Source organism: Ochlerotatus camptorhynchus, unplaced genomic scaffold (assembly GCF_037179485.1).
Source record: "Ochlerotatus camptorhynchus isolate MF236.1 unplaced genomic scaffold, CSIRO-AGI_Acam_v1.1 ptg000231l, whole genome shotgun sequence".
NCBI lineage: Eukaryota > Metazoa > Arthropoda > Insecta > Diptera > Culicidae > Ochlerotatus > Ochlerotatus camptorhynchus.
The window spans coordinates 1,290,984-1,315,766 of NW_027040721.1; the positions used below are offsets into that span (position 1 = coordinate 1,290,984).

Genomic DNA, 24,783 nt, shown 5'->3' on the forward strand with positions numbered 1-24,783 from the left:
CTTCCCTCAAGTTTCCACATATTCTATGACATTCACGTAACTGTACTGAAGTTCTCAGCTTCGGTAAAGTTAATTTTCCCACACTCAATGGAACTGCTTAGTTCGAGACATCGCAAACTAACTCTGTAAGCTAATTTAACTTCCTTGAAGTTCACCACACGTCATTTAGAGAAGTTTTCGTGCAACGAATTATCGATACATGTCGAATAAGCCATTTTGAAAAAGTAAATGCAAGATTCAAAATGGTCGAACTTAGGCACAAATATGATTGATTGTCCACAGCTAGTGATGAAGAAGTTCGCGATTACTCACTATGACTCACGAAGTTTTCCCTTGGTTACATATCGCGAAATTTTCCAACATTGCCCATAACAAATAATTATTCAGAGTTTCATACAAATCGGAGAAGGCCGAGTCAAAAATTGAATTTCGTTTTGCTATAGGGCATGGAACTGCTCAAACGCAAAAAATAAAACACAGTTCGAACTCGTTTGGACTGGTGCAATTTTTTAAACTTTAAATACGACGTCTACATGATCCGGATTCGAAAACATTGTTGATCACCGTGGTTTGTTGTGATGGAGGAGGTTTGGTGGCCTAATGGTGACCGTTTTTGCTTGCTAACTAGAAGAGGGCCCCTTTAATAAGTGAATCCTGATCTATTTACCCTTCCTTAAAATGTCTTCCATCTCTTCCCTTTCCTGCTGACCGTAAGGACCTGGCCGTTGATGCAGATCTCCGTTAGACGCTTTATCACCCCTTGAGGAAAATCAACGCTTGCTGCTGCTCGGGAAATGGCAGAACTAACCAAGCAGCTCAAAGACCAGTAGATGACCTGCGGGAAGCAACCATCAAATCGTACAAGACCCACCTCGAGGCTTTACTCAAAAATGCGACCCTGAAGGTCAAACCGTTAACAACGCTCCAAAGCGTTTTGCAGATCGAACAAATCTATTCATCCAAGCGACATGCCCCCACAAAAGTCGCCACCATTGCCCGGCTGACCGGAACAAAGATCCCGTTGCGAAATACGATCCACTGACGCAATTTCATCGGGTTTCGCAACCCAAAGCCCATTTCATCCAGCTGTCTGTCCATCCACATCCCAACCACACGAACGAACGGATGAAACCGAGAGGAGACCTTTAATGTGGCGTCGTTTCGGATGGACTCCCTCATTTTTTTTTTTTTTTTTTGAATGCACACTGAACAGTCCGTCAGTGAATGGCATAAGAGAAACTGAAGGGTAAACGAATGTTACAGTCAAATTTCAATAATTTGAACATTCTTTACAACGCCAATCAACGCCCGCTTCCATTCATTCCCTCGTCCCGGGGGTTGGGGTTTTGCCATTCTGCATACATATACAATTTTTTTCCCCTATCAGTAAAGGGATAGGGTTGAATGGTTTCCTGCGGTAGAGGACCGAACGGGGTGAACGGGGTTGGGGATGCTTTCCTGGGATTTTTCTCTCTCTCTCCCTCTGCTAAATGGATCGAGGTGGAGAAATTGGGAATCAGAAGGTGATTTCTGGTGGAGTGATCCGGTCTTTTGTGAGTTTTTTTTTATTCCTAGGAAAAAGGAGCTTTGTGTGGAACTCAGTGAATGGCCAAATGTATCTGAATGGATCCGTATCCCATTAGATCGTTGTGTGAATGTGCTTGAATTTGAGGCAAATTGAACTTGACTTGAAGGTGGGTGGCCAATTATTTCGAGCATGTTGAATGCACATGTATGTGTGTGTGTTTTCTATGAGAAAGGTGGGTTCATCGTCAAGTTTACGGGATAAAACGGGATAATTGGGCCGTGTTTCCCAATATAATGGTCACAATTTTGAGTTTAGTGGAGCTCGTTTTATTGCGATGGAACAACACTAACTAGGCAAGCTCGGTAGTTCCTAAATTGAATGGTTGCCTTGTGTCCATTGTTGAATCTAGATTGAAAAGCAGTATTCTAGTGGTTCCAATGTTGAGTACTAATCTGTTTCAATCTTTCGAAGGTGATAAGCTTGCAGGATGAGGATGAGAGGATTCTAAAACAAGTTCTGGGAGCTTAAGCGCTGCTGAGTAACACTTCAAGTCTATTGCTATGAGAAGCGCTTTATATCTTCTCAAGCTGCCTCTTAAATCCGGAAGTATTGGCATAAGAATCTCTATAGTTCTTGTACAGCAATGCCTGGCTAGCCTCTTGAATCCCGTGTAGTTATCTTTTATCACCATTGGTAGGGTGTATAGGGGTGATTGTAGCCTTGAAGGATTTCCCGAGATTAGATTTAAATAAATCTCCTAACACTGATTTGGAGTACTCAAAATGTGTGTCCACTCTATGTTTGATCGCTTGCTTGCAAATCGTGTCGTGATTCTGACATGTATCGAAGCACATTTTTTTTCCTGGATTTGTTATCCGACGATCTTGTTTTCCGTGCTGAGCACCAATGCTACCGATGCCAGGGAGGCAGCTCCCACACCTGGACCCTACCTATCGACTCATCAACTCACGAACCGGGGACCAACGGCTTTACTTCCCTTCCGAAGAAAGACGTGATCAGAGATGTTATGCCTCAGTACATCCCGGCGGCGCCGACTGGGATTGAACCCAGGCCTGCTGATGTGAGAGGTAATCACGCTTACCACTACACCACCGGCACCACTGTATCGAAGCACATCGCACGCTATTTGACTCGATTGATTATTTCGCTTTCGTTATTTTTTTTCGTTATTTGTTCAAATGAAGAAGAACATAAAAATTAAATGAATGAAGAAATGCTTCCCCGTGCAGTTTTGTTTTGCTCCTAATCAGTTCCACAGCACATGATGAAAAGGAAAAACTAGACCTTCCGATTTGCATAAAACATTGCAATATTGTTGTCCGCGATCAAACGCTCCCAGCGAGAACTGAAATTTCCTACGACACAATTTGTTTCTAGAACATTCCATGCAAAGAAGAAGAAGAATATTTTTTCCTTACGACGGCGCGTGTGATTGGTGTTTGGTCGGGTCGCGAGTGTGTATATATACCGGGCCTGTTCACGCGTATCGTTTATCGCTGACCCAGCCATGAGTAAGAAATCGCGCGGTAACGCGAGTGCCGGTTTACCGGCAAAACAACCTCTCCCAGGAGACGACGCGACCACCGAGCCAGCCCAGAAGAAGCAGAAGAAAACCCCATTGCCCGTCCCGACGGGCGTTGCGAACCCGCAGCCGGGGCCTCCCGGAACTAAACGACCCAGACCTAAAGACAGTAGCACCACCGCATCGGTAGCAAAAAAGCTGCTGAGCAACAATCCGTTCTCCGCCCTGCAGAACGGAGCCCAGCCGCAGTCGGACCCTGAGGCGGTGCCGAAAAAAGTGAAGTTGCCACCCTTCTATGTGAAGGGCTTCCCTCCCGGGCTATGGGAGCAGCTGGATTTCTACATTAAGCAGGGCCTTCGCTGCACCATTCAACGGTGCACGGAAGGCTACAAACTGATGGTCCCGGCTGAAAAACACTACAACACAGTCCAGGCCCTCTTGGACAGGATGAAGCTGGAGTACTTCTCCCACGACGTCGAGGCCACCAAGCCGCTTAAAGTGGTGCTGCACGGGCTCCACGACATGGACACCACCACCTTAATGGACGAAATTAAGGCGAACGGCCTCAAGCCGGTCGAAATCCACAAGATGACCCGCAGCAAGGCCATCAAGTATCGTGACCAGCTCTACCTGGTCCATCTGGAGAAGAACTCCACAACCGTGAAGGATCTCCAGACGAAACGCACACTGTTCCACATCGTAGTGAAGTGGGAGCGGTATAAGCCGACCCACCGTGGCGTCACTCAGTGCTCGAACTGCCTATTGTTCGGGCACGGCACCAGGAACTGCCGCATGGCCAGCCGCTGCATCAAATGCGGCAAAAACCACAAGATCGACGACTGCGACAGCATCGAGGAAGCCGCTCCCACATGCGCCAACTGCGGTGCCGCCCACAAGGCCACGAGTAAGGCCTGTCCGAAGCGGGCCGAATACGCCGAGATCCGGAAGAAGGCCTCGTCCAACAACCAGCCCGGTCGCAAGAAGGTCCCGGAAAACAACGCGTAGAACTTTCCTCCGTTATCACCGGTCCAACCACGGCCAATTCCAGTGTTGCCGCCGCTCCCGCTCAACCAACAGTTGGCTGCTGCCCAGTCGGCTACCGCTGCAGTCCCCGGTCAAGCCTCCGGGCCATCGACGGATCCCCCTGCTCCGGGATTGGCCGGTACAACCGGCGAAGCTACAGACGATTCTCCGCCCAGGCCATCATCATCAAGCGCACCTGCGCTACAAGAAAACAATAGCTTCAAGCTATCATCTCCTTCGTCGCTAATTATGGACCGTGAAGCCATAAAGATCGCCAACTGGAACGCTCGCTCCGTAGGGGCGAAAAACATTGAGTTTGCAGACTTCCTCCGCAAGCACGACATCGACGTGGGCCTTCTCACAGAGACCAACCTCAAGACCGGTGACAGCTTCTGGCTGACCGACCACAGCATTGTCCGGCTTGATCGCACCAGCTCCAGGGGGGGGGGGGGGGGTGTCACGGTCATCATCAAGAAAGGCATCAAGTACTGCACCCTACCCCACTACCGCACTTCCATCATCGAGGCCGTAGGCGTAGAGGTGGAAACATCGACCGGAAACGTCCGGTTCATCGCCGCCTACTGCCCCCGGCAATGTACCGTTAGCAATGGTACAGCACAGCAGTTCAAGAACGACCTTGCCATCATAACCCGCACCAATGCCCGCTTCGTAATCGGAGGGGACCTGAACGCCCGGCACGAGGCCTGGCGGAACTACCAGCAGAACCAGAACGGCCGCCTGCTATTCGACCATTCCCAGCATGGTCTCTATTCCGTCTGGTTTCCGGACGAACCAACCTTCACATCACCGACGGGCAACCCATCGACGCTGGACCTGTTCTTGGCAAACACCAGATTAGCCAAGCCGGTTGCCGTCAACGACCTGAGTTTGGACCACCAACCGGTGCTGACCGAGCTGGGCTACAACGTGGCCCCTGCACCGTGCCTGCGGAAGGACTACTATCTAGTCAACTGGGTCCAGTTTCGGCACGTGGTCGACCGCCACATCGACGACAACCCACAGCTCGATACAGTGGAGGACATCGACCGGGCTCTGGAGGGTCTCCATCAAGCCATATCCGAAGAGTGCGTTCGACGAGTTCCTGTGAGGGGTAAGTTTCAAGCAATTGATTCCCACACCAAACTCTTGATTCGGCTCAGAAATGTTCGTAGACGCCAGTTTCAGCGGACTGGGGATCTGCAGCGTAAATATCTGCACTGATCTGAATCGGCAGATCGCTTCCAGAATGGTCTCAATCCGGAACGAGAGTTTCAGGCGGCTCGTTCAGAACCTGGACGACCGTTCCAGACAATTCTGGAAGGTTGCCAAGGTGCTGAAGTCTCACCCCAAGCCCATTCCACCACTTAGAGTCAATGACGAACGGCTTATCACCAACGAAGAGAAGGCCAATGCGATTGGGGAGCACATTGCCCAGTCGCATTTGCTTGGCTCTAAAATCCCAAGTCCACTCGAGAACCAGGTTGCGCAGTGCGTCCAGACGTTAGATGCCTCCCCTTGTGCCGTCCCTCCAGAAGAACGGATTACAGAGGAACAAATTTGCTCAGCGCTGAAATACAGTAAGAACATGAAGGCTCCTGGGTTTGACGGAATATTCAACCTAGAATTGAAAAATCTCAGCGCGAGGGTGCACTCGCTGCTGGCTGCCATCCTCAACAGGTGCCTGGAGCTGCACTACTTTCCAAGCATCTGGAAGGTGGCAAAAATCATCCCGATCCGCAAACCTGGGAAAGACCCTTCACTACCGTCAAGCTACAGACCGATTAGCCTGCTCTCAGCGCTGAGCAAGCTGTTCGAAAAATTGATCCACAGCCGACTGAACAAGTTTGTGGAGGAACATAACATTCTTCTTCCGGAACAGTTCGGGTTCCGTAAGGGGCATTCCACCAATCATCAGCTAGTGCGGTTGATGAATAACATCCGAAGTAACAAAGCTGTATCCAAGTCCACAGCCATGACCTTGTTAGACGTCGAAAAGGCGTTTGACAATGTCTGGCACGACGGACTTACTTACAAGCTTTGTAACTCCAACTTTCCACCATACCTTGTGAAAATCACCCGTAACTATCTCCAGCAAAGGTCGTTCAGGGTGTCGTTGAATAGTTCCCTTTCGGGACAATTTCCGATCCCAGCAGGTGTTCCGCAAGGGAGTCTGCTGGGACCACTGCTTTACAGCATCTACACGTCGGACATCCCTCCTCTAGGAGACGGTTGCGTGTTCTTTCTGTTCGCAGATGACACCGCGATAGCCGTCAAGGGTAGGATGCAACGTGAAATTACGAACAAGCTGCAACGATGCCTTGACACCTTTACTCATTATGCCACCTCGTGGAAAATCAAAATCAACGCCTCGAAAACCCAAGCGATCATGTTCCTTCACAGACAATCACCAAAACTTAAACCGTCTCCCTCCTGTACCGTAATAATGGATGGTACAAGGGTCGAGTGGTCCACTGATGTTACTTATCTCGGGATGTTGTTCGATGAGAAGCTCCTGTTCCGCTCGCACATAGAGAAAACCCTAGTTAAGTGCTCCGCCTTGGTTAGGTGTTTGTATCCGCTCATTTGCCGCAGATCCCGCCTCTCAAGGCAAAACAAACTGGCTGTTTACAAACAGATCATAGCCCCTGCGATCTTCTATGCCGCCCCGGTGTGGGAATCGTGCGCTCAGACCCACAGGAACAAAATCCAGGTTGCACAGAATAGAGTGTTGAGGATGATCCTAGATCGTCCATTCGACACAAGAATAGCAGATCTCCCTCAAGAGGCAGACATTCCCAAAGTAGATTCCAAAATTGAGGATATGACAACCAAATTTATCCAAAAATGCAATCTTTCTGAAAATGCTTTAATAAGCAATTTGTACATAGCAGGTTAAGTGTATATAGTAGAGTAGGTTAGTTTTAATTTGTAAATAGTAGTATTAAGTAGTTTCTCTTCAAATTCTAAAAACAAAACGAACCAATCCCACCAAGGTGGTCGACCGTGTACTAAGTCTAGGACTAATTCTGTAAAACAAATTTTGAATTTTGTCCATGCCTAAAGATGAAGAAAGCAATTAAATCACTTAGACAAATGTATATGGACTGCCTATTCTTTGCTGCATACAGCATAAATATTTACATTTTTTGACAGATCCATCATGACCAAGCCATCATGACAGATTCTTCATTCGCGTTGTTTTCAAAGATCTAAAAGTCATGAATACCTGAGATTTGTCAATGATGTAAATATTTACACGTAATACATTGAAGAATTACATTGAGAAGATAGAAATTCAAATTAATTCTTAAGCCAGAAAATTTTTGTGACCCTGAAAAGGACCGTTTGATTTGTCAGATGAGTTCTGATGAACGCAGCATCTACAACTCGAAAAGTGACAATATTGGGCGATGGTTTAAAGTGTAAGAGTTATACTTTTTACTGTCAAGGCGAACGTTGCGAACGGAAATTAAGTCCACGCATGATCCATCAACACTAGTTGCCTCCGAAGAATTTGAAGCCATGTCCAGGTGCAAATATTTCTTCATGATCTCGACGAACTTCAAGAACACGCAGTTGCCTATACGTCATCATCATCTTCCAAAGGCTTTAAGCCTGTACTACCATCGGTCCTTTTCAGGGCCACCAAAATTTTCCAAAAGAGTTAATTTTCTGAACATGTCCCAACTAAAATTCATATCAAAAGGTTCTTTTCAGTGCAATCATAGTCATACTAAAGAGTATAAACAGAGAGAACCCCGCTAAAATTCCTATTCCTACACTCAATACAAGCTCCTGCTGCAGTTAACAAAAATATTTATTATATAATAGGGTATACGTCCCTAACCTCGGTCTAATATGCAGCCATCGATTACGTTTTTAATCATAACTCATCAATGAATTTACCTGCAAACGATATTCTACTGCTAAATGGTATGCTTAGATATGCTTATCATGTCGTTTGCTATCAGAAACCACGAAAAGTTGAAAAACTTACTTTTTTTAAGACAATAACTCACGAGGGAAATGTATGTAATATGGGTCTATTGTCCCCAAATTGGGTCTATTTATGGATGCAACTTCGTCCTATCTTGTTTGATCCTCAAAAAAACGCTCTTGGTAACGTTTTCTGATGTATTTTTTTTTATCACTATCACTGTTAACTTAATGCTCTTCATTCCTCAAAACATTTCTTAGAGAAAATTTTACGAAAACTACATTAAATCACTCAATTTAAAAATTAAAAATTAAAAATTTCGCTTATCGTCTTTTGACCGCAGAATATCTAAATCAGAACATTGTGATGTTCATTATACAGGTTTGGCAGAAAAAATCTCCCTTCCTGTTCGTTCCTTATCATCCAAATGCAAAACAACATTGTTGACGTTACTCTTATTGCTATATGCTGTCAAATGAATTTCATGGGCCATAGTTAGGAACATAGAAAAGAAATGTGTCCCTAAAGTTGGGTCCATGTTTTACTTGTGAAAACGTTGTTAAACAATTAAAATAAACATAAAATATTCAAACAGCAACTGTAAGTTTTACGTCTAGTGTGTATTATCAGGTAATTCCAATCAATAAATGCCATAATCAGGCCATTTGATGATCGTCAGTCAACCTTCCCATCTTAACCTTATAAGTCATGGCGGCTAAAAACTCCGAACATTGTGATATTCTCAACCAGTTTTATTACTTACGAGAGCTGAAAATGTATTGAAATGTTGTGATATAAATTGATTTGTGTGTGGTACACATTTATCAACCATCAGTGATCAATATTTTCCTTATTTTTTGTGTAATATTCCTTAATTAATTATTTATTTGCGTGATAGGCCGAATGAAAGGACTAGACCCACATTACATACCGTAACCCTACCACGTTCAGTGTTCACTCGGCTGTCGACAAAAGCAGGCCACTCTCGATGTGTGCCACGCGATCGTCTGTTTTTTCGGCAGCAACCATTGTGTGGTCCTCCTCATTGTTCTTCATCAGCAGTTCTTTCGGTCGATTCGTCGTCGACTTTGGAAAGCAACCGTTTCGTGATGAGTGTGTGAGTGCTGACCACGTTTTGTGTCCATTGCTGCAATGGACGCGCTCTGACCCTCGTTGGCATACAACAATTTGCCATACAATGAAACTACTGGAAGCGGCTCCAGTTCTGATGGAGGAGGCTTTTTGGATAGCGGAAGATAAAGTGTTTATTGTGTTGCACCTTTTGACTATATTTTTAAGATGTTTTGTATGTGACCAAGAATCCTCGGCTCTGTAAAGTTAATTCGGTTGAGCCTTACCAAATAAATTAATAAACAAAAAAAAATATAATACCACGTAGCGTACAACCCCAATGGGCTGTCCCTTGTTTTTAGCATTACACTTCGCATTTTCACAAGCCAAAAAATTAAGGTTATTGTGAATGCACGTAGCTGAAACTGCTACCTGTTTTTGCTGCGGAGAAACAAGCAACTTTTGATTTACAGATTTACAAACTTTGTAGATCTCGAGTTGTGTGCTCTTAAAATTGCGAAGTGTGATAAGTAAAAGGACTCTACAGGGAAACACCTTAAAGAATGAAGTAATGAAATTGGGTTGTTAGCGGAATGCTAAATAAAACAGCAAAAAAGGTTATCTTCCATTTAATTCCACTTAATTAATTTTGGTATCCATGACAGATAGTACTTAAGGGGGTTAGATTTTGATAAGTTCTTTAGTGGGAATGACACTGATGAAGACTGCACATTGTAGTCGAAATACGTATCTGTCATGGATACCAAAATTAATTAAGTGGAATTAAATGGAAGATAACCTTTTTTGCTGTTTTACCTTAAAGAAGTTGGAGAAGGACGGATTAATTGTGAAAGAGCAGCAGCATACGGAATGGGTCAGCAATAAAGTTCTTGTGAAGCTAGGTGGTAAGGAATGGGTCAGCAATAAAGTTCTTGTGAAGCTAGGTGGTAAGGAAACAGATCATAATCTGTTTGGATCCAATACCCCTAAACAAGGCGCTGAAACGGCCAAATGCCAAATAAAAGGGTTTTTTGGCATGTGGTTCTGGATCAACCAAGCAGTCGTCTAACAACGTTTTTTGGACTCCCTTCGGAAGATATTGCTGGATTATTTTGCCCTTCGGCATTGCTCCTGCACCGGAAATCTTCCAGGTGAAGCTTCAGGAGATGATTCAGGACTTGGAAGGAGTTGAATTCATTACTGATGATGTGTTGATTTACGGAGTTGGAGATACCACGCAAGATACGTTTTTGAAAAACAATAGTGTAATAGGATGCTTTGTTGATTGTTCATTAACTCGATTGCTTGTAATACTTATGAATATTTTAGGTGGACAAAAAGGTGAACTAAGAGGTGGACGCCTGAGCTTTTCCACATTTATATCGCTGTGAAGCAACTGTAAACTCTAGAGGGAATTTATATCTGTAACTGAAACCAGTTCGATTTTGTTTGCCAACCTGGTTAAAATTTCATATTCAATTATCTTAAAGATAAATCGTCCAGCTCAAACCTTTGTAGGGGTAAGAGGTGGGACCATCAACATCATAAGATGTCTTGCAAAACTGCTAACTCATCTTGAAGAAAATAATGTGAAGTTGAATATAACTAAGCTGAAGTTATGCTTGACTTCGGTTGTCGATGCAGGATTCGATGAGTTGGCCACCCTGTCAACCGACGTTTCCAAAATTTCAAAATTTGAGGTTATTCAAGTGAACACGATCGAAATGAACGAATCAAGGTTAGCGAGAGCCGTCGGACCGTTAATGGACGAGGAGTCCACTTGCGTAAGTTGTCAACGACCGGATCGCGCGGAAAACATGGTCCAGTGTGACCAATGCGACAGGTGGCACCATTACATTTGCGCCGGAGTGAATGATAGTGTCGCGGACCAGGTGTGGGTATGTCGCAACTGCACTACCCAGCAGAAGGATGACATCGCCTCCCTTCGAAGCGGATCTAGTCGCTCCAGCACAATTGTGGTGGCGTTTCATCCAGTGATGCGCCTTCCAACTCCACCTACCCCCGGGGCTCACCTAGCTTCGTCTGTTCGGCGATCAACACCACTGTTGGGTACGCCCAGAACTACTGTACCACCGATGGGTTCGACTCGTCTTGCAGTGCTGGAGCCATCCGCTTCAAGGTCACAACAGGAAAAGGAGCATCCACAAACTGCCCTTTTGGAACTCAGAAACCGTGTCGAGCAGTGCAAAAAGCGCGCCAAACCAATACCTGAGCAACTGTCAGCGTTACGTGTACAGATGGAGGTGTGCAGAACTCTTCTGGAAGAGTTCCAGTCCGGCGAAGAAGTAAGCGGACAAGCTCAACGGTCGGATGCAAGCGATCCGGTAGGACGAAGACTACCAAAGCAAGCGACGACAACAAACGAGCCGCGAATGGAGAAGCAAACCGGCGCCATTCCCAAGGCGAGTCAGACGTTGGAATCGGTACCAGAAGCAAATACTAGTCTGCAGCACCCTCTCTGGCAATTGAGGGATCCAGTAAGCTAACCCAGTTTGCCTTCGGTAAGTCAACCAATCGCTGAAATGCGTCCGAACCACGTCGAACCCCCAGGTAAGCGTCAAGACTTGAATCATATGAACGTCTGCCCTTCCTACCTTTCCCCCACCTGCGCGGACATCGGTAAAGTTTTATGGGCCACCCGAGGATTGCAGCCCGACAAAGGCAAGGCAAGGAAAATGTTCTAGCCGACGCCATTTCCCGGGCTCCATTGGATAAAGGACAACCTGAGGATCGATTCAGCAAGCGGAACATCTATCTCGTGTTCAGACAGTTGGAGGAAATAAACCCAAGCAACATCCTCAATATCACCGATGAGCGTTTGACGGAAGTTATGCTGGAGACGGAAAAGTGTCAATAGATAAGGTGCCGGGTGGGGTGAAAATTTCCTACAAACATCGAAATGAGCTCAGCTTCCAGGATGGGCTAGAAATCAGGAATGACCGTATTGTCATTCCATACCTGTTACGAAGTAAAATGACCGACAAAGTGTTCTGGCCTGGCATGAGCACCCAGATCAAAGAAGCTGTCACTAATTGTGGAATTTGCGCAAAATACTGTTCACCACAACCAGCTCCACCTATGCAACATGCAATTCCTGTATACCCATTCCAACTCGTGTCGGTGGATGTGCTCTTTGTGGAATATCAATTAGAAAAGAACCACTACTCTGATTTTTTTAGGTTGACATGCTGAAGCATCTGACTCCAAAAAGCACCATTTCAATCTGCAGGAACAATTCCTCTCGTCACGGCAAACCCCAGTTTGTACGGACAACGGAACCAATTTTACGAACAAGGAATGGAGAAAGTTCGCGGAAGAATGGGAGTTTCAGCATTCCACATCGCCTTCTCACCACCAGCAGGCCAACGGGCCCAGCTGCTCGTTTATTTTCATGGAGTACGCAATGTAGGCTTCCAACGTCTGTGGAAAATTTGATACCGAAACCTGTCCAAGGTGTACCGAAAAGTATCGAGAAAAACCGACGAAAGGCAAAGTATCACTATGAAAAAAAGACAAGAAACCTACCAATGCTTGAAACAGGATCACCGTAGTATCCAAATTCAACAAAACAGGGGACTCCTGGTACGGTTGCTAATAAGATGAATGAGTGTTCTTATATGGTGAACGTAGATAGATTGCTTTATCGACGTGATTTGGTGAACTTGAAGCCGCGTAAAGAAACCTGTTGCGCCTGTTATTCCCCCTTCGCCTGCACTAAGTGAATCAGGCAACCATGAAGATGTCCCAGCGATAAGTGTAACGGAGAACCCTTCGTTGTTGGTACCTGACAAAAGTGTTACGATTCAATCTGCATCAAAGTCAGACGAATCCTCGGTCGGAATGGATATCATGATACAATACGGATTACAACACCTAGACGAGAATGTCAAACATCAGGATGGATAGAGAAAAATCAAAGACCGAATTTCAGACAATGACCTTCATTACTTCGGAAGGGAAGTAAAGCCGTTGGTCCCCGGTTCATGAGTTGATGGGTCGATAGGTAGGGTACAGGTGCCTCCCAGGCGTCGGTAGCATTCGTGATCAGCACGGAAAACAAGATCGTCGGAAAACAAATCAAGTAAAAAAAATATGACCTTCATTAACTTTTAATTATAAAACAGGGATGATGTTGTAATATTATTAAGTATTTTATGAGTGCTACTTGGTTCGTAGTTTGTGAGCGCACCCAAAATTCCTTTCCCTCTCTCGGTCATAGCTCAGTGTAGTGTGAGACTTTGTATCGTACGGATTCAACTAATAAAGCTCTAGTGAATAAGCTAAACCGGTTTTTATGTTCGTACTAAAACAGAAACACTTCTTTTAGCCTTCGTTCAGACTGAATCCATTGATCGTAATTATTTAAGTTTATTTTTGGCTCTGCGACGATGAAACAGTTTTAGATTTATATTATAATAATTAACTTTTTTTTCAGCCTTCGTCCAGGCAGCTCCAAAAATATTGTAATGCATGATTACACTGAAAGATGAAACTTGATCATACCATCGAACTAAATTCCCCCCCCGTGATCTTTGTGGAGATGCAGAGGTATACTCGGTCTCCATTCCAGCAAAGATCACGCTCTAACATTCCCTTCCCATTCCCACCTGATTGCAAGGACGTGGCCCCACTTCCAACTGATTACAAGAACGCATCCGGCGCCGCTATTGATCCTTATAAGGGGCCATTCAAACTTGTACATTCACAATGAACGGTCACTCCCAGTCCTATTGAGTTGATTCCTTGTGTAATTTCTGATTCCGATCAAATCACGGAGTAGCATGTGCAGATAGTCTATGATGAACACAACTCAATTATGGGAGTAAATTTACATCGGTTCCATCTTATGCCCGTAGATCTGTTGCCATTTCTCCATTCAAGAAAATTGAAAGTACATACTTTTTATCTGATTCATCCTTCCATAACGCACTAATTAGTGCTTCTGTGTGCCATGGTCCATTGACTGCATGAATTTCAATTTTATTTGATATCATTTTTAGAATGCATTTTCTAAAGGAGGATTATATCGCATTGATACCGAAGACAATTCCAATGAGTTTTGATTCCCCTTAATTAATGTAAGTAATCCAACTGGAAAGCTCGTCTCCTTGAGCAAATAAGAATGAGATCAGTAGGACCCCATTCTTCACTTACAGTAAAAGCAAATTATCTCTGCAATTGAAAACCCATCGAGATAAAGCTTGGTATTTCAATCAACTCGACAATCTGCATGGCTCTAAATAGTACCATCACTGCTCCTGGAGCACAACCACTGGATTACGTTTTACTAACCAAGAATTACTACCCCTGCAACCACCACAGCCATATTCACCCGGAATATTAAATTAGAATCAACAGCATCGGAGCCAGAAGCATCAAACGATGAAAGCTGATTGCCGCAAATTGAAGCGCTGCTGCAAGCTCCGTCCTCCTCATCGTCGTCGACAGCCAATTATTTATCTTGGTCGTATCGTGTGCGTCTTTCAATCGATAAGCTCCCTCTCTTGTAATATTACAGCAATGAAGCATGAATGCGTTTGTACAGCCCGTGTACAGACAACAAGAGGTGATTATCGGTAAATAATAGATGCTGCGTCTAGGCGAGCTTGCAGAGTTAGCAGGGCACGTGCAATCAAAGATCAATAAATCCGCTTCCCCCCGGTTGTCAGTATCCATCCATAGCAGCAATTCCCCAGAAGCCAATCCTCTAGGAAATGAATTCCTCAACCGGAGTCGGTTATCCCCGAATAATAGCCATATTAAAGAATGGCAAACATTCTTGCTGATGTAGCTCCGTACTCGATAGGGTTGCTACTACTTGGAAGGGAACTGGAAGTTTCAAAAATCCACAGCAGTCAACCCTAAGCAAGAAAATAATAAAGCAATTGCGTTCTGTTCGTCTCCCGAGTTCATGAAATGAATATGTTCGTATGGCACTAGCAGCAACAGCAGCAGCCACAGTACCGAGTTGATGGAGTCATGCAGAGCTTTTATTAGTGTCTGAAAATGGCAAAACACTTTGCAATTGGAGCAACCGACAAAGGACCGGATAGTTGATCCCGGAATGAGACAATTTCGGGGTTACCCCTGCTGACCCTCCCACCGAGAAAATCTCCGTTCTTGGGACACAGGAAACCACCAGTTACTGTCCGGCCGGGTACTGAGGCTGAGCCCCAATCCGCATCGGAGAGCTTGTGCTGCGGTTCGTCCGAGGAGGGATCATGTTCCATTTACTGTCGTACTTTATGACGCATGATGACCCAGTGGGATATTCTCGCACACAATTGCACAATCGCTTGTGGTGCGGCAGCTTCATTACCGAAGACAACGACGTCCGGTACTAAAAATGAAGCTAGCTGTTTATGACGAGTGGGGAAGCGCAATAACTAGTAAAACGGAATTAAGGCAAATTTTCGGTCTGCAGGCCGGGCACTAACTAAGGCTGACGAACTGCTAGACCAAGACTGGACTGCTACTTACCGCATTCGCTTCCGCACCTCCTGCGGTTCGGGTGGCTTCGGTCGCTTGAGCCTGCATATCGCTACGAAGCCGGCGACGATGACCGAGGTGATGACGACTCCGGCGGCGGCGGCCACCGCCGCAAACATCACCATCTGCGAGTGTTGCTTCTGCTTGTCCGCGTTGGAGGTTTCGGCCGGCGTCGGATCCTCCGAGATGATGGTTTCGTCCACTGGAATGAGATTTGAAATTATGCATCACTTTGTGCAATTTACGTTGGATTGGGATCTTCAAGTATGGAATATACATCGATTCTTATACATCATTTCAAGGAACTCTGAGGGATTTATCGCAACGGTGAATTGCTAGATAGATAGTTCTTGTTTCACAATTTTAAGCAAAGTATATATTTAGTTGTATCATTTTTGTTTTTGATTGATATTTTTTTTTTAATTACTAAGAATTGTGTTTTGTATATTTTGTAGCAGTAGCATGGTCAAGTTTATGTAAATATAAGGTTAGAATCGCCAAGTATTATTTTGAATTTATAATTTGTTTTGTCATCTATTTTGACATTTCAATTATAATTATCGTTCACGTTATTACATTTATTCATTTTGTGGAATAATTACACGTTCACTTAAGTTAAACTGAAATCAATATTACAAATGAAACGTATTGAAAATCCGCATAAAAACGAAAAGCTTGTCTTCGAAAATTCATTTTTACCGCCACTGGAAACGTTCATTGGTTTGTTAGACTCGTTGTAAAGTCCAAGGTTCGAATCCAAACCATTCTCATTCGTAAAAAAAAATCAATCGAACCAGAAATAGATTGAAGCGAGACAGATTAATCAAACAGTATGAGCGAGAAAGAGATAGAGTTTCCATCGGCTCAAGATCGTAGTTGATGAGATTTGTCGTTAGAAAAGGTCGTCAATTACTTCGGTAATTGACGTACTTTCGGCCGCGAAGACTATGATCACGATTTGATCTGAGGGTTTTTGGAACGTCCACTCGTCCATTTTGACCTGGACCGGACCTGGACCTGGAGGAGGCGAGAGTGCGTGAATCAGTTCTTGTGTCGCGGTGTGTTTAAATTGGTAGTTATTAAAATGTGAGAAGTCTTGTGATTGAATTTAATGTTACTTTTCGTTTGCTTCGCATAGCCTGAAAGTTCAGCAGTTAGGTAAAAGTTTACGTGCGGTCAAATTTGTGTGTGTGCGTTCGTAGAGAGAAAAGGTAATTCGTGGATAATTGTTTTGTATGGAGATCAGTGCTGATAAAAATCATTCCTTCTATACTCAACATAGCTGAAAATGCAGACAACCTTAACAGATAGACCAACCACCTGCATGAACCTGAATTTTGACATAACAACATTCTCTTGATCAAGGCAACCTCTGAGTATCGTAGTCAACATTTGTTTTCTTCATTCGTGGCTGGATTTTCATTATCGCCTCCGTTGTTGTCAAAATTTATATTCGTTTTCATCTTGGTGGGGATGATTTTGAGGATCAAATGCAAAATGATTATTTTCATTTTACTCAAATATAGCGCTGAGGGACGTGTCGTGTTAGTTCTTACACACAAACCGATGGCAAATTATTGTCTCAAGCTGAACTGATGATAGAATCCCGGGTTTAGGCTCTGCAGTCGACAATATTCAAAATAAACATTTTGCCCAAAATGAATTTGATTATTTTGCTTTTGAGGATCATTTCTGATTTTGACAATTTTGGGTTGGATAATCAAGCACTGGAGAATATCAACAAACGCGTACTCGTTGATGTATAATGAGCTCATTTGTTCATTTCGCTCGTACGTAACAGCGAAGGTTTTCAAAACAAACACAATTCATCTACATTTGGGTGAAGCGATACTCCTTGCGTGTGATGGTAAATGATAAAAACAAACACTGATGGGGATTGTTTGTTTACGCGTCGAAACGCTGAACGAATTTTTATTTAGGATTCGCATCTAGCGATACACGGCCGGAGCTCGGCACACCGCATCTTTAGTAAGACGCTACTCTCGACCCCACGCTTCTGCGTCAAGAGTCCCGGTTTGAGGGGAAAGCCGGAAGAGAACAAGCCGTTCTGACAGAGCGGCCATTTTGCCATTCACGCCACACGTGTAAAAACACTGACGTTCTCCAACGTCGTCTACAGCGCCGATCCATTTCGACGCGAGTTCAGTAGGGTTAACTACCCCATTTCCGGCCTATTAAGCACAACCCGCACTCAGTATTTCTTAATCTAGCGCAGTTTAACACCAAACGGAATGTTATTATCACTGATGGCTTCCAAATTTATTTACCTTTCCGTACGTACCGTGAGATTTGATAAAGAGAAACCAATCGTTGAGATATTGTCAAAAGTCTAACACTGGTTCTTGACGCCAAACTCGGCCTACGGATTCTAAACTCGGCCTAACGCATTGAAACGCCATTGAAACGCCAATGAATTCACTTCGGCCTATCGGATGAAGATAAAAATTGATTCGGTCGGAGTGATTCCTTTGTTTTTGGGAATAATGGGTGCAAACTTTCATACCACGCGTTCTCATTGACTTTGTTCGGTAGCCTTTTAACTAAAGTATCGTACAAAACGCATAATTGACTTGTTAACTCTGAAATCATGGATTTATTTGAAGTCTTCTGCTCTATAGGCCCAAAATGGGCGATTAGGCCGAAGTAGTTCTCTACCCTACCAGTTTCGAGACCAACCATCGACTGGAAATCTCCGCAGCATCATCGTCGATCGCCGCATTTCGGGCGATAGCAACAATACCGCAAATCAAACATCTATGTGGACGGAGCATAATTTCTTAATGTTTGCATCAGCTTTCTTAGATTGGCAGATAATCGAACCAAAGAACTAACAACTTTCGTGGATGACCGGAGTGCGAAATACGCGTATCTGTCAAAAGATAAGCAATTATAACGGAATTTAAAGGAAATAAACCAACCCACTCAAAGCTCTTCGTTTTAAAGTAGTTTACCCCAATGAATGTTAAAGTTTTTTTTCGTTAAATGTTATTTTTTTTCCATGTAAATTAATTTTTGGTTTCGAGAGTTTTCACATTTTGCGTCGTTCTACATTTTTGTTGTTGTGTTCTTTTACGCTAGGTTGGACTGCCTGGGAAATCAGTCTCGCCACTCATGTATCTCGATCGGCGGGGATTTTTGGATAAGTGAGTTCCTCCGGTGATGATACTGGTGAGTGGCGAGTAGGCAGAACGACCGGTAGCATCAACCATTCTCTTGTCGCGTTTGAGGCGACCTCTACTTGTGAAGAATCTCGATCCATCATACCATTTGAGTCTTCTGTTTCGTTCTGATTGAAACAAACCCACCCTGAGGTTGAATTTCTCCCCAGAGGTGGCGCTTAAGACGTTCGTTTATCGAGCCAGGGAACGTTACAGGAGACGGAAAATCGTTAGCCGCATTCTGCGAGCTACAATTTTTCCCAAAAAAACATTATTATTTTTATTTAACTTTGTATCAGACATCATTTCGATCAAAAGTGCCGTTCCCGTGCAAACATTTTTTGAAAAATATCTAAGACACCATTTTGAAAGATATAAATGCAGTGTAAACAATACACTCTAAACTACTTCTAACCATATTTTCAAGAGAAAATAACCAATCATTAATTTTCTACAGCGTTTTTTTCCGTGATGCAATTTTATGTGGGACACCCTTTCATGTTCCAGAACTTCTGTAAATTTGAGGGAACTTCAAAGAACTGCAACGAAGTTATGAATTTTCTGGAAATCTTCTAGAATACCGGAGTCCAGAGAACTACTGGAACTTCAAAGAAGTTCAGCACATTTTCGGGGTGATCCAAACACTTCAGGCAAACTCCGAGACCTTCAAGAACGTTCTTTGAGCTTCAGCAACAGTGGGAACATTTTAAAAATAGATGCGTAAGCTTCAGGGCAGATTCTAGAGTTGGGGGAAGCTTCAGAAAAGATGCAGTTTCATTAGTTTCAAGAAAATATTAGGGAGTTTTGAGACAGAGTTGGGAAAAACTGGTTGTGTACCGGTGCGGTTCACCAAAACACAACACGTGTTCTCGACTGCTACACACCGTGTTTGGTTTAGATGCTGGTTGTGTTTCCATCGAAGCTTGTAAACCAACGCGTGTTTCGTTTACACGGCACCCCGGTTTATGTTTGGTTTTCGTTCGGTGTGTAAAAAATGAAAAACACAAAACCGAACCAAGGTTGTGTAGAGGTTGTGTTTTCGGGTTGATATTTTACGGACGTGCAAGTGGTGCCAGATTTTGTTTTACAATTTTGTATAATTATTTTGAAATTATCTCAAAATATCTTACCCATACCAACAATTTATGACCACCACCATTTCAAAATCCAAGATGGCGACTTTCGGTTAGAGAAAAACTGGGAAATACTGTCAAATACCCCACAATATGGGTATTTTTAGAATAGGGGCGCCATTTTGAAAATGTTCTTTAAAGCTTACATTTTATTTTATTTATACGCCGCACAGTGGTTTAAAAGTGAACTTCATGTATCCTGATGTTTGTGTACATTTTAGCCATTTGACGTGTTCGACTAATTTTCATAATGGTCGGTTCTGCAACTTTTGGAATATTAACCTTCAGAAACCTAACTCAACAAATAGATAGTAGATGTACGTGAAAAAGTTATGGAAAATATTATTTCAAGCAACTTTACTCAAGACATCAAGGTGCCATGACTTCAATTTGCCAAGATATAGGATATTCTTTGACAGTTGTACCTTAAAATCAGTTTTTTTAAGATCTCTTAGGTATATTCTGCAAAGGTTAAGAAAATAGTATAATAAGCAACTTTGCTCGAAACACTAAAGTGTTATGTTAACATTTGTGAGAGCTATAGCAATTTTTAAGCCAAAAATTTCCCTTTTTCAATGCGCTATAACTAAGCAAGCTGCAAACCGCTGCACTTGAAACAACTTTCATTTGAAAGTTTAAAACCAGATCTTTATTTTTGTGCAAATCATCCCACTGCGACCTAGCAAGAAGTACAGTCGACTTGTTTCGCGCTCCGGTATTTCGGAAGTTTTCTCGGTATTCGGTTGGTTTAAATTATCAGTTTTTTCTCGCTTAGTGATTACTGGCATAGTACCCGGCTAAACAATTATCTGAAAGTGAGTTTTTCTGAGAAGAAAGTGGTTTTCGGCGCCATCGGAAAGAAAATTGTTCACTTGCAATTGCATATTCGCAAACCAATTTGCGCTTCATCGGTGCGTGATCACGCATACCTGCACACAGATCATCGTCATCGAGTGTCAGCATCTGCCTCCGCATTTATACCGGTCATCCATCATCGTGTGTCCAGCTGAGTGCCGAGCCTAATACAAGCACACCACTACAAAGATCGCCCGCACACGCGCATCGAAGGTCACCCACGCTGCGCGTCGCTCCGCTGCTGCTGTGTAATCACTCGGTGGTAGTAGTATAGCAGATAAGTTTTTTTTTTCCTGTTTCTTTCTTTCTCTCGCCCATCAGTTAAATTTAATTTTGTGTTTCTGTGTTTGTAGTTTTTTTCTGTTTATTGTGTCTGTGTGGTTTTAAGCATCGTTTTAGTGGTAGAGCGTTTACCGCTCCCACTAGTACGGCAAAATGGACGTCTCGTCAGAAGACGATATGGACATTTTGTCGGAAGATGAAACCAGTTTGCCACTCGATGGCAAGAAAAGACGAAAACGTCCTGTCATTCATGGTTCGTCTCAGAAAAGCCCCCGATCGCGAGCCTATCCAGATGACTCGACTGGGCCATGGGTTGTCTACTTTCAGCCCAAAAACAAACCTTTGAACTTGATGCAAATTTCCACTGATCTGACGAAGCGATACTCGGCCGTGACCGAAATCACGAAGGTTAGGCATAATAAACTTCGTGTTGTCGTTTCTAACCTGAAGCAGGCTAACGAGATTGCTGCCTCCCAGCTCTTTACGATTGAGTACAGGGTTTACATACCAGCTCGTGATGTGGAGATCGAAGGTGTGGTCACCGAAGCGAGTCTGACCCCCGAGATCTTGGAGAAGCAGGCGGTTGGCCGTTTCAAGAACCCCTTGCTCCCCCCGGTGAAGATACTGGATGTCCAAAAACTGGGCTCAGTATCTGTCAGCGAGGGTAAAAAGAGTTTTACCCCCACAGACTCGTTCCGTGTGACCTTTTCTGGTTCAGCCCTTCCTCACTACATCGAGCTGGGAAAACTTCGACTACCTGTGCGCTTGTTCGTTCCCCGGGTCATGAACTGCCAAAACTGTAAGCAGTTGGGACATACGGCGTCCCACTGTGGCAGCAAGGCACGCTGTTCCAAATGCGGGGAGAAGCACGAGGATGGCGCCTGCACAGTCACTGCACCAAAATGCGTGTACTGTAAGGGAACTCCTCATGGTCTCTCGTCATGCCCGGTGTACAAACAACGCGGGGAAAAACTAGAGCGCTCTCTTAAAGAACGTTCCAGGCGGTCTTTTGCAGAAATGCTTAAGACAGCCAAGCCATCGACCAACGAAACAAATCCCTTCGCTCTTTTGTCAGATGACGAGTCTGGCTCTGACTTGGCTGAGGAGGGAGTTTCTTTCAGTTTTCCGGAAGGTTCTGCCCGGAAACGAAAACGCATCCGTTCGCGGAAAGTTGCAGATCAAGAACCCCAAATCAGCTTGCCCAAATCAAGGAGTGGTGGAAAAAAGGAGACTTCCCAAGTAGCATTTCTTGTTTTATTGCACTCTATTAGTGGTTATTGAGATCAATTTCATAAAACCGCCAATAAAATTAATAGCTCCAGCACAACCTTTTGATAACCGCTATAAGATCGTCATACAGCTTAGTGGACCACCCTTGATAAGGTTTATAAAGCATGTTTGAGAATTACAATAAAGCTGTCTTAAAACCTTTTGTCAGGAAGCCTCATACTCTATAAAAGGTTCTCATAGCCTCTATAAGAGTAATATTGTATCCAAGCAGTTTTATGACGCTTTGGTGAAAATCAGTTATAAAGCCAATTTAATTTTTATTGCATCAAAGCAACCGCCATAAATTAGCTTGTTGTTGTTCTGTTCTGCTGAAACTTTTTTTTTCCAAATGGAAATCTTTAGCGGTAAAAATAGGTTTGAGTGTTGGTGTCAAGATCACCATGCAATCAATTTTGTTTCATGGCGACATTAGTGAAAATCTTAAAGAAAAAATATTACTTTTTAGAAGTTCCAAAACATATGCGCTTGAAATGTCATCGTGTATATTGAGATAATATGACCGTTAAATAAATGCGCCTCCAAAATAATTCAAGTTAACAAAAAAGATTGTTTCAGAAATCAAATTAATTTGATGGAATCACCTTAATTTTACAGAAAATAGATCTCAATACATAAATTCATACCAATGCACACTGGAAATCATTTCAGATCTCTTATTTAGCCATTATTTTATTGAAATTTCTTGGATTTTATTCCAAGGCTAATGGCATTTTCATAATGACAATATGGCGACAGAGGACAGCAGGCAAGAAAAACACCAAGCGCAATTTCTTAAAATGTCTAATGCTTACATTGCACACTGGGTCAGGAATGCAACCTAGCGGAGCAAAATTAATAATTCCGAAACGGAGCATTTCCGCGATTTGGTATCTTCGGCAAAATTTCTCGTCATAATAAGGACCATCTATTGACATAAACAAATAGTTCAAAACTCTTCCGCAAAGATGGTGCCACAATCTAACTTCTTTCTCTGTCGTTTTGGAGACTTTATGTCTAAGGCAAAGTTGTTTATCTTGACAAAATGAACAGCTTTTTCAAAGACGCTAAATTTCCACTGTCTACTGGTTCCAAGTTAAATGGAGTTAAAGAAAAAATGTCGAAAATATGGTTTTTTTCTGTTTTGTTTTTTTTTTTTGCTTACAGCTTTATAATGTTATATTTTTCTCTTATGCAAATACATTAAATAAATAGCTCTTGTGAAGAAACATACTGGACTAGGCTTCAAATTTCAAAGATATTGTTGAAAAAACGAGAAAAAAATACAATTTTTGAACATTAATATCTCCCAAAGCGCAAAAAATCGCAACCTGACATTTTCAGCAAAAATTAAGCAATACTCGATTAACAAAATATCAAAATTTGAGAGAGGTATATTTTGGTGATTTTTTTTTAGATTTCTTCATTTTAGTGGAACATGATTTTTTTCTATAACTTTTTTAATGCATTGAATTTGTGTTTCGAAGACTTCAAGACTTTTTCAAAGTTGGTTATCTTGATAAAATAAACAACTTTTCTTAATACGTTAAAACTTCACAGCCTACAGCCGTTAATAACTCATTCACAGAACCGTTTCTTGATGTCGTATTGGATGCTAGATAAAAGCTTCTTTTATCGATTTATGTGCTGAAAATACCTGGGAATGTCTTTACATGACCGTGAGGATGCAAAGAGAAAGTTGACGAAGCGAATCGGTCAATATTACTTAGGACCTAATGCAATGTTCAGCTTGAATTCATTTTTTTTTTATTTGAGGGCAAATGTATATTCCTATTCTACGGGTGCAACCGATGAATTTTACAAACATTTAGAAAAGTTTTGAATGGTACATTAACCTTTATGAAAAGTTATGCGTGATATCAACCTTTTTGCCCTAGGACTGTTACCATTCCATGTATTTCGACCAAGACCGTGTCACCCCATGTATATGCGAGCGAGAACGGAAGAATCATGGAGATTGCTGACGTTTTTCTTACGCACACTACGTCGCGTATACGTATACACGAAATGTTTTCATGCTAACAATTTTGTTGATTTTCTTTGCGCTCCGCTTGGAAGTACTGGAAAGTTGTGATTCTTTTCTATGTTGTAAAAATAAACCACCTATTTACATTTCTGACAAGTTGCAACTGAATGCTTATAATTGTTTTAAAATAACTGTTTCATGGCCAACTAGTTTTATTGCGCTTATTTATAAAGCAACGAAAGGATATATTTTTTTGGTTTTATAAGGGCAATTCATATTACTTTTTTTTATACTTCAAAGCAAGCATAAAACCTTTCATAAGTGAAAATAGCATAAGCATCAGTTGGTTTTTTAATTAGCTTTATAGGGGTTTTGTAGATAGCTATAAGAATGTTTCATGACTTGCATTGTATATGACCGTGATAAAGCTGTAGGTAATGGTTGCAGCTGCAATAAAACCTTTATAAAT

The 24,783-nt window shown here is 42.9% G+C and overlaps 1 protein-coding gene across 4 annotated transcripts in view; it reads right to left on the reverse strand.

Annotated features, from left to right (window-relative positions):
• side (sidestep) overlaps positions 1 to 24,783 on the reverse strand; it is a 671,279-nt gene that overhangs the window by 42,911 nt on the left and 603,585 nt on the right. For all 4 annotated transcript variants that reach the window (XM_065225556.1, XM_065225558.1, XM_065225557.1 and 1 more), the window contains one exon: positions 15,604 to 15,814. In XM_065225556.1, coding sequence (XP_065081628.1) covers positions 15,604 to 15,814 — 211 coding nt within the window. The remainder of the gene's footprint in view (positions 1 to 15,603; positions 15,815 to 24,783) is intronic.